The sequence below is a fragment of the Colletotrichum siamense genome (assembly GCF_013390195.1).
Source record: "Colletotrichum siamense strain Cg363 chromosome Unknown KSG_Cg363_contig02, whole genome shotgun sequence".
NCBI classification, from domain to species: Eukaryota; Fungi; Ascomycota; class Sordariomycetes; order Glomerellales; family Glomerellaceae; genus Colletotrichum; species Colletotrichum siamense.
This window is the reverse complement of record NW_023501015.1, coordinates 4,095,907-4,110,651: the sequence shown is the minus strand read 5'-3', so window position 1 is coordinate 4,110,651 and position 14,745 is coordinate 4,095,907. Positions and strand designations below refer to the sequence as shown.

Genomic DNA, 14,745 nt, shown 5'->3' with positions numbered 1-14,745 from the left:
AGTCTTTTACGGGCGATCTTGTTTAGGCGTTTGGATACGACACGGATAGGCGGTGAACCAGGACTGGGCGCATCTAGCATCTGAGAACGGATTTTATGCGACGGCGTTACGAGGGAAAGACAGGGCGCGCATACAGGATTCGAGAGTTTTATTTTCAACCGGACAGATTCACACGACTGTCGTTTTCGCGGAGGATGGCGAATATGCCATGGTAAAAAAGTTTCTACCACGTGCTGGCTCGTAGCAAAGGGCCAAAAAAGCACATATTTTATGTATACTAGATTCCCACTCGCGCGGCCTTCACAGCTAGCGAAACAAAACAAACTGATTACCAACCCAAAACACAAGTGGTCCCTTGTACGTGTCTCACTTTGCGTTGTATGCCGTTCCCAAAGCTGCGGCAACGACATTCATGCCATGGAGGCGCCTCTGGAACCCACAAAAAAGGGTCCCCAAGGCAAAACCGTTTGATCTTCAGATACAGTGATCGACGCCGCAAAAAAACAAGAGTCTGGGGAATTCTGTCCGGCATTACCAATCGCAAGAAAAAGATACGTATACATAAAATGGTAACTGCCCTTATCCTGCGGAGCAACGGCCCAAACCCGGTCAACCGACCGGCGGCAGTCGGGATCAACGCGCTGCCTGTGCCAGGTCCGTTCGTCCTTTTCTAAATCACCGCACGCCAGCCCGACGGCGCCATCCCGGCGAAGCTCCCAAACAGCGCTGAGGCGCTCCTCACACCCAGCCAAGCCAGCAGCACCACGGCGACGGAGGCCAGGATGAGCGAGGCAAGGTTGCGGCGCTCCGTCTTGCGCACGAGCCTCACCCGCGCGGCGGCGGGGGACGAGCCGTTGCCGGTGTTGGTCTTGTTGTTGTTGTCGTCGTTGTTTTGGGTGAGGTGGTACGTTCTGCTCGCGGCTTCGGTGGACATCATGTCGAGGGTCGGGATGTACTGGAACTCGAAGTTCGTCTCCTTGCCCAGGGCGCCGAGCTCGGGCTTGTTGATTGTGATGTTGAAGAGGCCTTTTTGGAGTTTCTGGATTGGTGTTAGTTTAGACTCGCTTTGAGTGAGTTGTGGTACGTGATCACTTCTTCTTCTTACCTTGTTCCGAGTCTCGTCCCACCCGGGAAACAGACGGTGGGAGTAGCACATGACCATGAAGAAGATGCACTGCCCGACGACCAGCAGGTTGTAGTACCACGGCGGCCTCTCGATGCCCAGCGCGCGCGCGAGTTTCGCCCCGTTGAGCCAGTACGTCTCCGCCGCCAAAAAGTCCCGCGACACGTACGACGGCGGCTGGTTGCACAGCCCGGACAACACATTATTTGCCAGCGCCCTCGAGGTGTCGGAGGGCTCGATCTCAGACACCATGAGCGACTCCATCATCGCCCGCGCCCGGCTCACGCTCTCGAACGCCTCCGTCGGCGTACCCAGCACATGCGCCACCCAGCGCCACAGCGCGACGTAGTCCTCCTTCTCCCGCTCCGTGAGGTAGATCCCCTGCCGCGGGAGGCCGATCCAGATGAGCGTCGCGGAGAAGGTGGACACGGTGCCGATGGAGTCGAGGTCGTTGACGGGGATGCCCCACGCCTCGACGTCGTAGTATGACGGCTTCTCTCGGGTGAGGGCGAGGATGCGGCGGCGCACTGCGGCGTGGAGCAGGCGGACGCGGACGGAGGAGGCGAAGCCGGCGCCGCCGGGCTGGATCGAGGGCAGGTCGGAGGTCACCTGGAGGATGTGCTGGAACGTCTCGAGGAGGCGGCGGCGGGTGACCTTGACGCCGAAGCCGCCGGTACGGGCAAGCGTTTCGACCACGCGACGGCCGCCGAAGCCGCCTACTAGGGATTGGAACGTGAGCTGTAAGTGTGGTATTAGTGCGGTCGTTCTTCAAAATGAAAGATGGGGGGCTTACAGAGAAGATGGCTGGCCCGGCATAACGGACAAACACCTTTTGGCCGCGTTCAATCTGGGCCCAGTCTACCCAGTCCGGGATGGTGTTTATTTCGGTCCACAGTTTTCCTAGTATCTCGTCCGAATTGGCATTGTCTCTGAGGAGGGCGTATAAGTCTCTGTGGGGACACTTCTCCTTGGGAGAGTTGTCTCCTTTCTCGCTGGGTGCCGGGGGCTTGGCTGGCGGTGATATCTCATCGAGGCGGTCCAGAGCCTGGGCTCCCAGCTCATCGTACGTGTAAATCAGCGGTCGAAGGTCGTCAGATGTGAGATGCTCGTCTGTCCACTTGAACCAGTAGTCCCATGCTTCTTGCCACTCGGGGCCTCTATACCAGAGACGACCTGCCATTGCTCTAGGGGTCTGACTGTATGAGATGTGGGTGAAGATGATGTCAAAATTGTACAAGAAGAGATAGCACTGGTGTACAGATTCACGACATGAAGTTGCAGATAAGAATGAGGGTGAAGATAGTTTGCAAGTGGTGTTTAGCTCAACTCCACCGTGTAGCAAGTAGGAGCTAATAACAGCAATGACTTCATCGAACTCAAAGCCAACTCTTCGAGCTTAACAAAACCCAGGAAAGCCGGCAGGATTTAACCTCTGAAAACTCCAAGTGTAAATCATATGATAGTCAACAAATGTCAAGTTGATTTAAGCATGTTGACTCGCAGCCTCCGTGTCGTTCTTCTCGAACACATGCCCGCTCGCACTGCGAAACGAGTTGGTGACCCCATTCGGATGAGGGGGGGGGGAGTTCCTCACAGACACGCTGGCAGATCACCGGACCACGGCTTGCTACCCTAAACCACTTGACAGGGAGGGCCACTTATGGTGTGAACGGCTCTGCTAGAGATGGGATGGAGGGCGGCAGGCTGGCCGACGCTGCGCGGAGGAAGAACCGCGGGGAGCATGGATGATGCTTTGATTTCTTGCACGTGCATTCCAGCTCGCGGTTAGCTCCAGTGAGGGGTTAGAATAGTCGGGCTTCATTGTCGGCAATAAGGGGGGAAAGCAACCAACTCGAAGTCTCGGGCAAGTTGTGTTGCTCTGAAATTTCGCCGTAATGCCATCCACTGCATCGTCGTTGTTGAAGTCGCAGAGTTGTCTTACAAATGATGGGTAAGGTTTGCTGACGAGGACGATGGAAGCATTCATTTAATTTAGTGGCACCGGGTCCCTGCAGAACCTGGAAGGCACCCGACCGAACAACGGGCTCAGCGCCGGTGCCACGGCACCCTTGCCCCGGCGGATCCACTGTAGTAGCGCGCCCCGTCCCGTCAATCGCTGCGAACTCCGTATCGATAGCATGGAAATTTGTCAACCAACTTTTTCGCAACCCGTTTGCCGCTGATCGCAGACTTCGAAGCGCAACGCCACGACACATTCCCTGTCCACGCATCCTCACCGGTCGACAATCGAAACATGCTCTGCTCTTGTCGCCTCAGTCCTTTGCGGGCTTTGCTCAGCAGCATGGCGCAGCTGCACGTCTCCGAACCCGCCGCCGCAGCGAGAATACCTAAGCATATCAGCAATAACCTCCCAAGATTCCAGACCATCCCGAGATCCCCATTCAGCACTACGCTCCCAAGGCCACGCGCCTCGTTCAATAATCAATGGGATGCGAAGAAGGCAGCAGCCAAGGAAGCTGCACAAGCCGCAAAAGCAACGCAAACGTCCTCCGATGAAAGAAGCCACAGCAATCGTCCAAGGAAACCACGTCCCAGGCGACCGACCAACGACGAAGACGACGGCGACCTGAACCCCCACGAGCGGGAGCGCAAACACCAGCGCGAGCACTGGCAGGTCCAGAAGGAGGCCCTCAAAGAAAAGTTTCCCGAGGGGTGGAACCCGCGGAAGCGCCTGTCGCCGGACGCCATCGCCGGCATCAAGGCTTTGCATGCGCAGTCCCCCGAGGAGTACACGACGACCAAGCTGTCGAGCATGTTCGAGGTGTCGCCCGAGGCGATTCGCAGGATACTGAGGAGCAAGTGGCAGGCGTCGCCCGAGGAGGAGCAGGACAGGCAGGAGAGATGGTTTCGCCGCGGCGTGAGCGTGTGGTCGAGGTACGCGGAGATGGGCGTGAAGCCGCCGCGCAAGTGGCGGAGGGAGGGTGTTGCTAGGGACCCGGCGTATCACGACAGGCGGAAGGCGGCGATCGAGAAGAGGAAGGAGGAAGAAGCGGCAGAAGATAAGGGAGAGAAGCTGCAGCGGAAGCTGGGGGGCAGCATCATGTGAGGGGTGCCCTGCATAACGAAGACTTTGGCCTCGACCATTATCCCAACTCTTTACACCGGATTTGACGTCCGAGGTAAACTTGAAATCTAATACCAATGTATTGGACTACTCGCGTTATCAGGGAGGGACTTTGTGATTCTTCTGCTGGACCCTCTTGAGCCTATCGCCGACTCCTCTGAGCTGCATATGCGAAGACATCCCATTGGACCACGTGAGTGCCGGCCTATTACCGCAGCGAGCGCAGCCTTGCCAGGCAGACGTGCAAGATGAAATCTCTCATCGAGTTTCGGTCAGAAATTTCAGCATATGCCTAGATTCGTGCATGCCTCATTATGATCTTTCTGCGAACCGACACCGTTGAGCTTACGAAGCACATAAGCGAATATGATCCGCCCCCCTACGCAGTCCTATCTCATACGTGGGGTCCAGAGGAGGTGATGTATGAAGACCTCGTGGGTGATCGATCAAAGGCAGTTGCCAAGGCAGGGTTTACGAAGATACGTGAGGCATGTCGCATTGCATTCGAGGAATATCACCTCGAGTACCTTTGGACCGACACGTGCTGCACCGACCGAAAGAACGAGGCTGAGCTCAATGCATCCATCAATTCCAGCTTTCGAAGATTTAGATCGGCGGCCCTTTGCATTGCCTACCTGTCTGACTTCGACTATGACCCTTCGAGCGCGCATCCCACAGTGGACAATTCTCAGCTGCCAGGTATCTATCAGATGTTGAGACAGAGCAGATGGTTTACACGATCCTGGACTATCCAAGAACTGATAGCTCCTGTGCGGCTTCTCTTCTACTCGCGTCAGTGGGAACTTTTTCAAGAGCGTTCTCCGCTGGTGCAGTTGTTGTACATCATCACCGACATCGATCCGTACGCTTTAGTCGGCGGTGACCCTGCCAAGATACCTGTCGCCCGCCGAATGTATTGGGCTGCAAGCCGTAACGCAACGAGACTCGAAGACCTAGCATACTCGCTGCATGGTTTGTTTGATGTGGAGGTTGCGCCCAACTACGGGGAGGGCGACACAAACGCATTCATACGTCTCCAAGAAGCCATCTTGGAGAAAGCTAAGGACCCTACCATATTTGCTTGGAGAGATGACTGGTCTGAGGAATATTTCACATGGGAGAAATGCGAAGAGTTAATCCATTCAGGTCGACTTAGGGACTACTAGGCAAAGTCACCTGCCTATTTCAGTCACGTTGGTCACTTGTTTCCGGCTTCAATGACTCGGAATGATGACGGATATCCGGGCACCGACATCGAAGATCTAAATTCGGATGATGATTGGGAAACTAGCTCAGTAGCATCTTTCGAATCCTCAACGACACTTGTGGGAAGCTCGGCTTCGGGCCCGGTACGATCTGGCCTCAACAAGGCGATTGCGTTCCTCCTTGAGAACGAGGCTTTGTCCACATTATTCGAGGCAGCAATACAAAAGTCTTCAATTGGGGCAGACAGGCTTCGAAGAAACCTGGCTCGTCTACTTCGACAATTGGGAAAAGATTTGGCAGTTGAGGCGACGACAAAGGATGAGTCTCTCTCAGCCGTCTTCTTGAGACAGTATCGCATGCCAATCGCCTCTGCAATCACCATGAGGGCATCCGAAAAGTACCTCAAGCCCGTTCTTCTGGACCCCTCGGAGTCTCAAGTTCTGCACCCTAAAGATACTACCCCATCTGATACGGTACCCGAAGGAGGGAGACAGGGTGGCGCAGAAATAGAAGCAAAGTATGAGGCTGTGGACGAAGAACGAGACGAAGAGGATGAACCGGACGATATAGCCCCGGCCGAGAAGGAAGAAGCTGCGGACCTCGACTTTGAGTCCATCAGTGCTTTCATATTGAACAGTTCTGCCTTCGCAAGTTTGACACGGAATCTGTCCGATTTTGTAGATCCTTCGTTTCGCTCACAGGCTTCGAAGCTCGTCGCTAGGGTTCTGGAGGGGAAAGACACGGACGATCGGTACTGGAGCAACATGAGATTAAGAATGATGACAACACTTACTGAACTGGAGGAATCACGCCCCCAAAGCATCTTTCTCGATGTGGAGGGCACACAAGGCATCATGGATAAGGTTCAAATATGGTTGGAATCGACCACCGGAGAGACGTGGAATTGGTGGCCGTTACGTCCGCCAAAGTATACTTCCAGTCTTTCGGAGGCAAGACTTGGATGGCGCTGTGTAAGTCGCCCCTTTCGAAAACATCGAGGAAACAGCTGACGCAAACTCGTTCAGAGATGTGGAAAAGACAGGTGGGAGGTGTTGCCAGCAGAGTTTGCCGGCGGCATCGGGTGGCTGCTACGAAAGTATCCTTTCTACAACCGGGGGCATGGAACGGATGCCTCGAAGACAAGCACGACGACGGTGAAACTAGGTTCATCGTCGGGGACGGCATCAGAATCCTCTTCCTTGGGAACAAATTCTATCAAGATGGGAAGCAAATCGAATTCCGAGCCAGCTCAATCAACGGCATCAAATCAGTGGAATCAGCAAACAAAGCAGCAGGAGTATCCCAAGCCAAGATACATATTCCTAGTTGCTACCACTGGTCGACATACTCTCAAACAACTCCCGTCGCTGTATTTGAGCACCGATGAATTTGGCCAAGAACTACGACAGGTATATCGTGAGCTGAAAGGCTTCTGGAGATCGTGGTTTTCGCCGTATGGATTCTCTCACTGCGATTTCGTACGTGTAAGTCATTGCCTACAACCCCTGCTTGACATGATTCACTCCTCCGACTCGAGAGTTGTCCCCGATGAATTTCGACGACGCTGGAGCTAATCTCTTTTTCAGTTCGAAAAGTTCTGTCGAAACGGCTTCGCTCACCGGGGCCTTGAGGTGCCATCGACGGCGCAAAAGGACTACTACTACACTCCTCGGCCAGCACTCCGTGAACCACCGGTGTCCCCAGAAGAATTCAGCCACATCTATCAATTCACCACCAAAAGTGGTTCCGCGGGCTCATCATGGACTCTCCCGTTCTACTCCTGCGTCGAGTCGCTGAGTGACGACACCGTGGGGTGCATACCCCAGCGGTACTACTACCTCGATGAGAAAAGCAACCGGAAAGAAGACTTTTGGGGTCTCTACATCCAAGAACGCCGCTCAGCACTAATGACATCTTTTTACATCGTCTCCTGCCTGTCACCTTTTATTATCTTGTGCATTCTTTATCTCCTTGGGATAATCCAGGGAGATGTACAGAATGCGACTACGCCATTGGCACTGGCTCTCACTTTGCTGGGCCTCTTTCTAGGGTCAATGATCAAGGCGTAGGGGATTAACATGGGAGGATACCTTGTGGTCTAAAGGGTCTGATTATGGTTGTGGCGACTGCTTCCATAGCGGTTGAAACGGAGAAAGCCAAACGAATCACCAAGGTCACTGAGATTTCGTACATATTTAAATTCCAGTCACACCTTCCCTTGGCTTAGTTCAATCTATTCATCTAACAGAAAACACCGAAGATTTCTAACGCCAGACCCCAAGATGCGCTTCCTCAACGCTATCATGACCATTGCGCTCCTAGGGGCCTTTGTTGTCGACACCACGGTCTCGGCCTCGCCCATTCTGGGAAACGTTACTTTACACGATGCAGTCCCAAAAACCTACACCTCAATCAAGGGCATTGCCATCCCGCCTGATACTAAGCTTCTACCACCAACAACCAACGCCGAGCGAGGTCGCTACTTGTATCTCGTCCGCCTCAAGGACGACCTTCCGGACGAGGTTTTGAAGAGTCATCACCTGCTTCTCAAGTACATGAACAACCCATGGGACGGTGGGCGCTACAACACATCGAGGTATCGCTTGCAACCTTGGCCATCTTACGACGGCGTCTTCGATGGCAAGGCTCTGAGAGCCATCGGTGCTCGCGAGGAGGTTTATTTCATCTCGCCGAAGGACCCTAGCCAGTTTGGACAGGTTCAGGGTGATGTGAAGAAATTTGGTGATGGATATCAGTCCTGATTGTTGCGCCCATCATTAAGCTGGGTACTGCAGACTCTCTGGATCATTGACACGTCGCAGTCGAACCGTCGACAGACTTGGTCAAATGGCAAATGCAAGACAACTCAGCAACAACAACAAGCCAACATTTGTGGATTCTTCTCAATCAAAAAGAACAAAAAGCGAAGTGCCCGAAGGGCTTCAAGGACCGACCGCGGTTCGAACGCGGGGCCTAGAGATAGGTTGCTGCGGGAAGCTGCAATCTCTCGCTCTACCACTGAGCTATCGATCCAGGTGGATGAGATTAGTCATCCGAATTGCTGGTTTGCTCGCCGCCATTCCCAGCTGATGGAGAGTGAGCATGCAGAAGCGAGAGGGGAAACGAGTGGAAATTTCATAGGTTACAGTTCAAGTTGGTCATGAACGTGGGGCGGACCCTGGTGAATGTACTTGTACCATGTTATGTACTTGAAGAACGTAGCCGTACAGCACAAAAGAGATAAGAAGAATGAATACACAGGATATCCATGGCACAGTCCACAAGATTGCAATCCACGATGATGTTGCATTCGGCTTCAATTTGGCTCTTGCTATTGCAGCTCGAGCACACATGCAATCAGTAGTACAGATTCAGGCCGTAGCTCCTGGGTTGATAGTGACATGCACATGGCCTGTGCACCGCTCATTGGGGGTATTTACAGTCGCCCGAGCGTTCCCGCCAATTTCTCCATCTTCAAAGTCAGAAGCACGTATGCCGTCGACATGGCGTAACGTCTTCGCACATGCTCTTCATGCCGACCATAAACGACAATCATGAACCAAGACGTAGACAGGTCGCGGGCCTGTCGCAAAAGGCTGCGTCATCTGCAACACTAGCGCGCAGACGACCAGAACGCAAAATATCACAATCGTCCCAGTTTCTAGCATCGAGTTATTTGAGATCCAAAGTTGACAGGCGTTACTCTCTTCACGTGCCCGGTCGAGGGTTCTCAGAGTTGTCGAAGCCACAGACCGGCTTTTCTTGTCAATTTCGGCAAGCAGGAGAACTGTCAACGCTGAAAGTGCCATAATCCTCGATACGATGGACGAATTATGTCGGTGTTGGAGCCTAGCTGGCGGGAGATCATCCCCGAAAATCCTGCCACTTGGATGCCGCGAGTAGCTTCCAAGCTGGTAACTGTGGTACTCATGTCCCAACTGGATCTCACACAGCCTGTTGAACTCTTCCGCTTCCGACGGCTGACTGAAGGGATTCGGCGATGCTGCTTCTCCCCATCTACTCGGAGCTTCGGAGCCAGCCCATAGTGTTTGGTACGACCACGGACGTCTCTGATATCGTTGCATTTCGTTTCAAGACTATCTGTCGGTTGGACGAATTGTATGGTCGATGCTTGTTCGATTTGGCTTGGATTTGCGAGTCCGCTTGGATTTGGACGCCAACATGGAGAACAGTACCGGCATCTTAAGTCAAGCAGTCCAAAGTAAACCAGGACTCATGATGATACGAATCAAAAGGGGACCATTGCCTATCTGAAGATGAGAGCAGTCGGTTGAACCCGGTGGAAGCTTCAAGGTAAGTCGTTGCCAGGCGGCTCCCAGGTGACCACTAGAAGAGTATGCCCTGCAGTTCTCCTGTTTATGAGCAGCAATCTTGTTGTTGCTGGGACAATCGAAAGAGAAAGACACAGACATGAGACTGAGCGATGCCTGAGCTTTACCTTTGGGATGAAAAGCGCACTGCCAAAGATTCTCCGGTTGCGACTGGGACGACAACGAACCCCTGTCCATGGTCTTGCACGGCACCATCATCTTGTCTCAACGACACTCGAGTCTTTGTCTTCTGGAACAACGAGCTCCAAATTTTCGACGAATTTTGTTGCCAGCTCCGCAACAAAGTAGTGAGAGACCAAAAAAATGCTAGAAAGTTCAAGGCGATAAAGTATACCACCGAAGCGTTGAGTCGCAATGGTAGCAGTCGCATTCAGGCCATTTCACTCCGCGAACAACCCCAAGATCCTCCCTCCACACACAGGCAGCATCTCTCGGCCCAAAATGGGCCCTTCGGCTATTGCAGTTCTCGGATGAAGGGCGTCCAGAGCGGAGGATCCACAGTGAGGCTCAACGACATGTCGTTCCCGTCCGGGTATTCGTAGAAAAGGGTTGCCAGGTCCCCATCACAGACCCCGGCCACGGGAATAGCACTCATATGCATCTCTCCCGCCAACGCCTTGCTTGATTTTTTCTTTCTTTCCACCTTGCACCCTGGCTGGAGCCCTTCCCGGCGGAAAGATCCCGACGCTTGTCCTTATCTGCCAGGGGGCTAAAGTTATGACGCGACTGTGATTTGCTCGGGATGCTTGGGCCTCGAACCGGTCTGGAATTCGGGTTGCTGGCGGTTGGGACAAGTCACAAAATTGTGGTTTCTTCTTGCCACTGATTTCCGAGTTTTTTCTCGCCCGAAACTTCATCGCCGAGCCTTCACGACCTTTCGATCACCCTCTTTTCTTTTCGAGGGAGAGGATGCTCGAGGAGATGGCACGTACCGACGGGTTCAACGCTCGATCGGCCGGATGATCCGCAATATGCGCCGGGACGCATCAACAACGGCGACTGAGTCGCATCTGCAACACCACGCCGCAACGTCGCGCCCAGCAAAACGAAACTCCAACAGGGACGCCCTCGGAATAGGAACGAGTTCTAGCTGAAAAAAAATCGTTGTTTCCATGGCGGTCTGGCTCCACAGTCGTATGTCGAAATGTAGGAACAGTAGAAGAAAAGCGGGCACTAACATTGCGAGGCTTCTCCGACGCACTCCCGAGACAATGTGATGCGATTAGCGAAGGTGACTAAACAAGTACGTACCGGCCGTTTGCCCTTATTGGGGACCGTCTACCTTGAGATTCTTGCGACTGACAAGTACCGCAGGCCTGGCTTTTCTCCTGTTTGTTTTCTCGTCGGTCCTTGCGACTTGGGAATCGTGGATGACCGTGGACTCAAGTGAGCCGGAGAGGATCCCGAAGGATTCGAGCAGAACAGCGCCGGCTCTACCATCTGAAAGATAACAGGAGGTGAGACCCGACAATGTGGCCGAACATCTGCGCCGGCGGCGGCAGCTAGACCAAAGCTGAAGGCTAGGCAAGCGCCCTGTCGAGATTTCTGTACGTTGTACATACGCACTTATCTAGGCTTTGAGCCTTGCGAGCACAAACCGGGCCGGGTAAGCTTCACATGCAGTCATGGGTACACGACCAAGGGGTCCCACAAACACCGTTCTCCTTGACCATGGCTCGGCGCCGCTGCGGTGTCGTCTCGGGGGATGCTTTTTCTCGAGGGTATAAATCTTTATCGGCCCCCCCTTTCCGAGGAACCTGTATCCGCTTCCGCTTGTCTCCATTCACCAGTCTGTTTCTTGCCTTCCGCCGCGAGGCCTTCACGTTTTGCATTCAAGGGGTCATCGTTCGACCTTTGCCAGTCCAGTCGACTTCTACCTATACCCAAAGCATATATCTAGAGCCTGGATTCGGTCCTCTGGTCCCTTGATCCCTTGCCATTCACTTGACTTTGACGTCTCCGTTCCGTCTCTCCACCACAAGTCCTCACCCACTTCACGATGTCTTCCGAACAACAACAACAAAAGCCTCTTAGCTGGTGGAAGCGCCACTGCACTCCTCCGCCAGCCCTCAACCGCACTCCTCAATGCCCATGCTCTGCCTGCTGGAACGGCAACGGTGAGCACTGGAAGACGACGGCCCCACAGACTGCGACTTCGACCATGACGACGGCTTCTCAACCTAAAGAAACCCGAACAGCCACTCTCCGAAGAGAAACGGAAACCGACCTGACGCCCCTCCGTCGCGAAGAGACCTCCTCGACCACCAACCTCAGCGTGTACTCCCAAGAAAGCAGGAGCAGCTCCGTCTCACTCACCAACATTCACCGCTTCGTTCGGGGGAAGGAAATAGTCTAAGTGAGGGGTGGTAATTCAGCCGTGGCTTGCACCGACATCCAGGGCCACGTACACTGCCACCGAGGGGAAGGAAGCTTGGCGTCCATGGCGTCCAGACCGGTCTTTTCTTCTCCTCGCTCTTCTCACCTCGACACACGGCGGTCTTCTTCATTTCGGGCAGGTTGGATGGGAAAAAGGGAACTGGGAATGGGCAAAACCCCCTCAGAAGTCCTGCGTGACCCCGGAGTGCCAAGAAGCTGACTCTACTTAACAGTCTCTGGGCGCAGGATCACGACAGGTTGGACCAGCCAATTTTAGGGTTTGAGATGCAGATAAGGGGTCCTTGTGTTGCAGTCGTTGGACGGTTTGGGAACGCGCCGGCGGGCGCCGCAGCTTTTCTTTGGGCGCCGCCGCGGGGGAACTGTCCCGTTGGGTTGGTGCGAAGTCGTAATCCTGGGGAAGCGAGGATGCGATAGGGAGGGGGTTAGCTTCTTTGCGCGCGTGGTTGGCGCGGCGCTGGGCCACACAGCTGGGGTTGGGAAAGTTTGGGGGAAAGTTGGGGTATTGACAGGCCTAGACCGGGGGCGTTTGGTTCCCGCATGTCAGCCAGTCAGGCGGGACAAGCAGGTCAGCTCGACTTTCTTGTTTGCCATGGCTGGTGTCGGTTGGCGGGAATCGTGACCCGTGAATACGCGATGCGTCGAGACAAATACCTCGAGACGGGTGAATGCGCGGCACAGCAATTCGGGACCTTTTTGGTGTTTAGGATGAATGATAGATAGAGCTGGGTAAGGTGTTCCAGTTCGCTTGAAGATACCGTTTGATAGCCTCTTTTTTGAATTCACGATAGAAAATCAACACATTGTGAAGCATCGTGTCTCAGTTGCTCTCGTGATAAGCTCAGATGACCACCACACATGCCTTCTCCGGAGCAAACCGGCCCCATCACGGCGCCGCTTATCGGAGCGGCAGACCCACCTGCATGACGGGGCCGATTCCACCTGTCCTGACGGGAATAAGCACCGCATGAGGTGCCAGCTGCTTCAGATGGTGCAATAGACGTAGCTATGGGAAAGCAACCATTGGAATTGACCAAAATAGTATCAAACTCCATCAGTAGCATCTAATGGAATTTACTTCCTGCAAAAACAAAACGTCAAGGACCGACCGCGGTTCGAACGCGGGGCCTAGAGATAACTGCTGTTTGAAACTGCAATCTCTCGCTCTACCACTGAGCTATCGATCCAAGTGGCTGTGGAAGCTGGAAATTTTGCGCGCAGGAGAGCTCATGAGTCGATGGAATGGGGACACGGTGGTAAGAACGATGACACTCGTGGACAATTGGGGTCTGTGGGGCTGAGTGACATGCGGCCCGCCCAGTGTGGAGGCCGTTGTGTTCTACGGATACGTCACTTACAGCTCATCCAATGTCTGGCTTGGGAGGGCAGCTAGCTGTATGCTTAAGTCGAGTGCATCTCTTGGACGACACTCTCCAACTAGACATCTCTGGTCTTTAATTTTCGACAAAGTCTTCAATATGGCCCCGAACGTGGACCCGGCTGTTATTGAAGCTATGCAGCTCGACCCGGAGCAGACCAAAATCGCGTCGCACGGGGGGTCTGGGTTTGCCTCCTCTTTCAAGCTCACATCCGTCGTTGATGGTCAGCCCACTAAATTCTTCGTCAAGACTGGCAGTGGTAAGGAGGCGGAGGTCATGTTCACCGGTGAGTTTGACTCACTCTCGGAGTCGTTCCGTTTGGTTTATGTCGACACGTCTCCTGACACATGGCAGGTGAGCATGAGTCGCTGAACGCCATTCACGATGCCGTCCCCAACTTCTGCCCCAAGTCACATGCGCACGGGAAGTATCAGTCCTCACCTGGCACGCACTTTATGGTCACGGATTTCCTGGACCTTGGTTCTTCGGCTTCGGGCGGTTCTGGGCTGTCTCTGGCCGCAAAGCTGGCCAAGATGCACACAACCCCCGCGCCAATCCCAGAGGGCTATGATAAGCCAATGTACGGCTTCCCCGTAACCACATGTTGCGGTTCCACGCCCCAAGACAACTCGTGGAAAGAGTCATGGGCCGAGTTCTATGCTGAGAACCGACTGCGAAGCATTCTGCGCGCTGGCATCCAGAATAATGGCACGGACGGGGAGCTGTCCAAAGCCGTGGAGACGGTAGCGAGCAGGGTCGTCCCGCGGCTGATCGGCGACAACCACGTGAAAGGGATGAAGCCGGTGTTAATCCACGGCGATCTTTGGAGTGGAAACCATAGCCGGGGGCAGATTGCCGGCAAGGGCGGTGCGGAAGAGGTTGTCTACGATTCGTCGGCTGTGTACGGCCACTCTGAGTATGAGCTTGGCATCATGAGGATGTTTGGCGGATTCGGAAGCAGCTTCTGGAACGAGTACAACAAGCTGGTTCCAAAGGCGGAGCCAAAAGATGAATGGGATGATAGAGTTGCGTTGTACGAGCTGTAAGTGTCTTTCCCTTTGCGTTGCCTGGTCAACTATCCGTCTGACAGTAGTTACTTGCAGATATCACCATCTCAACCATTATGCCATGTTTGGCGGAGGCTATCGGAGCGGGGCAATGGGTATCATGAAGAAGCTGATTTCGAAATACGGCTGACGGCCCATA

The 14,745-nt window shown here is 54.0% G+C and overlaps 7 protein-coding genes across 7 annotated transcripts; 6 read left to right on the top strand and 1 right to left on the bottom strand.

Annotated features, from left to right (window-relative positions):
• Window positions 1–670: 670 nt before the first annotated feature.
• On the bottom strand, window positions 671–2,303 carry CGCS363_v003060 (uncharacterized protein; the record flags this gene model as incomplete). The annotated part of the gene is made up of 3 exons (XM_036634909.1): window positions 671–1,039; window positions 1,106–1,861; window positions 1,917–2,303. The coding sequence occupies 3 exons, from the start codon at window positions 2,301–2,303 to the stop codon at window positions 671–673; spliced, it is 1,512 nt and encodes a 503-aa protein (XP_036499912.1).
• A 1,074-nt stretch (window positions 2,304–3,377) lies between these two features.
• Window positions 3,378–4,190, top strand: CGCS363_v003059 (Required for respiratory growth protein 9; the record flags this gene model as incomplete). Its single annotated transcript, XM_036634908.1, has 1 exon — window positions 3,378–4,190. One exon carries the CDS (start codon window positions 3,378–3,380, stop codon window positions 4,188–4,190), a length of 813 nt encoding a protein of 270 aa, XP_036500875.1.
• Window positions 4,191–4,522: 332 nt separating this feature from the next.
• CGCS363_v003058 (Vegetative incompatibility protein HET-E-1) lies at window positions 4,523–5,374 on the top strand (the record flags this gene model as incomplete). Its single annotated transcript, XM_036634907.1, has 1 exon — window positions 4,523–5,374. One exon carries the CDS (start codon window positions 4,523–4,525, stop codon window positions 5,372–5,374), a length of 852 nt encoding a protein of 283 aa, XP_036500874.1.
• A 420-nt stretch (window positions 5,375–5,794) lies between these two features.
• Window positions 5,795–7,483, top strand: CGCS363_v003057 (uncharacterized protein; the record flags this gene model as incomplete). Its single annotated transcript, XM_036634906.1, has 3 exons — window positions 5,795–6,385; window positions 6,440–6,898; window positions 7,001–7,483. The coding sequence occupies 3 exons, from the start codon at window positions 5,795–5,797 to the stop codon at window positions 7,481–7,483; spliced, it is 1,533 nt and encodes a 510-aa protein (XP_036500883.1).
• Window positions 7,484–7,696: 213 nt separating this feature from the next.
• On the top strand, window positions 7,697–8,176 carry CGCS363_v003056 (uncharacterized protein; the record flags this gene model as incomplete). Its single annotated transcript, XM_036634905.1, has 1 exon — window positions 7,697–8,176. One exon carries the CDS (start codon window positions 7,697–7,699, stop codon window positions 8,174–8,176), a length of 480 nt encoding a protein of 159 aa, XP_036500882.1.
• Window positions 8,177–11,765: 3,589 nt separating this feature from the next.
• Window positions 11,766–12,122, top strand: CGCS363_v003055 (uncharacterized protein; the record flags this gene model as incomplete). The annotated part of the gene is made up of 1 exon (XM_036634904.1): window positions 11,766–12,122. One exon carries the CDS (start codon window positions 11,766–11,768, stop codon window positions 12,120–12,122), a length of 357 nt encoding a protein of 118 aa, XP_036500881.1.
• Window positions 12,123–13,638: 1,516 nt separating this feature from the next.
• On the top strand, window positions 13,639–14,736 carry CGCS363_v003054 (Protein-ribulosamine 3-kinase; the record flags this gene model as incomplete). The annotated part of the gene is made up of 3 exons (XM_036634903.1): window positions 13,639–13,825; window positions 13,894–14,581; window positions 14,643–14,736. The coding sequence occupies 3 exons, from the start codon at window positions 13,639–13,641 to the stop codon at window positions 14,734–14,736; spliced, it is 969 nt and encodes a 322-aa protein (XP_036500880.1).
• Window positions 14,737–14,745: the final 9 nt, after the last annotated feature.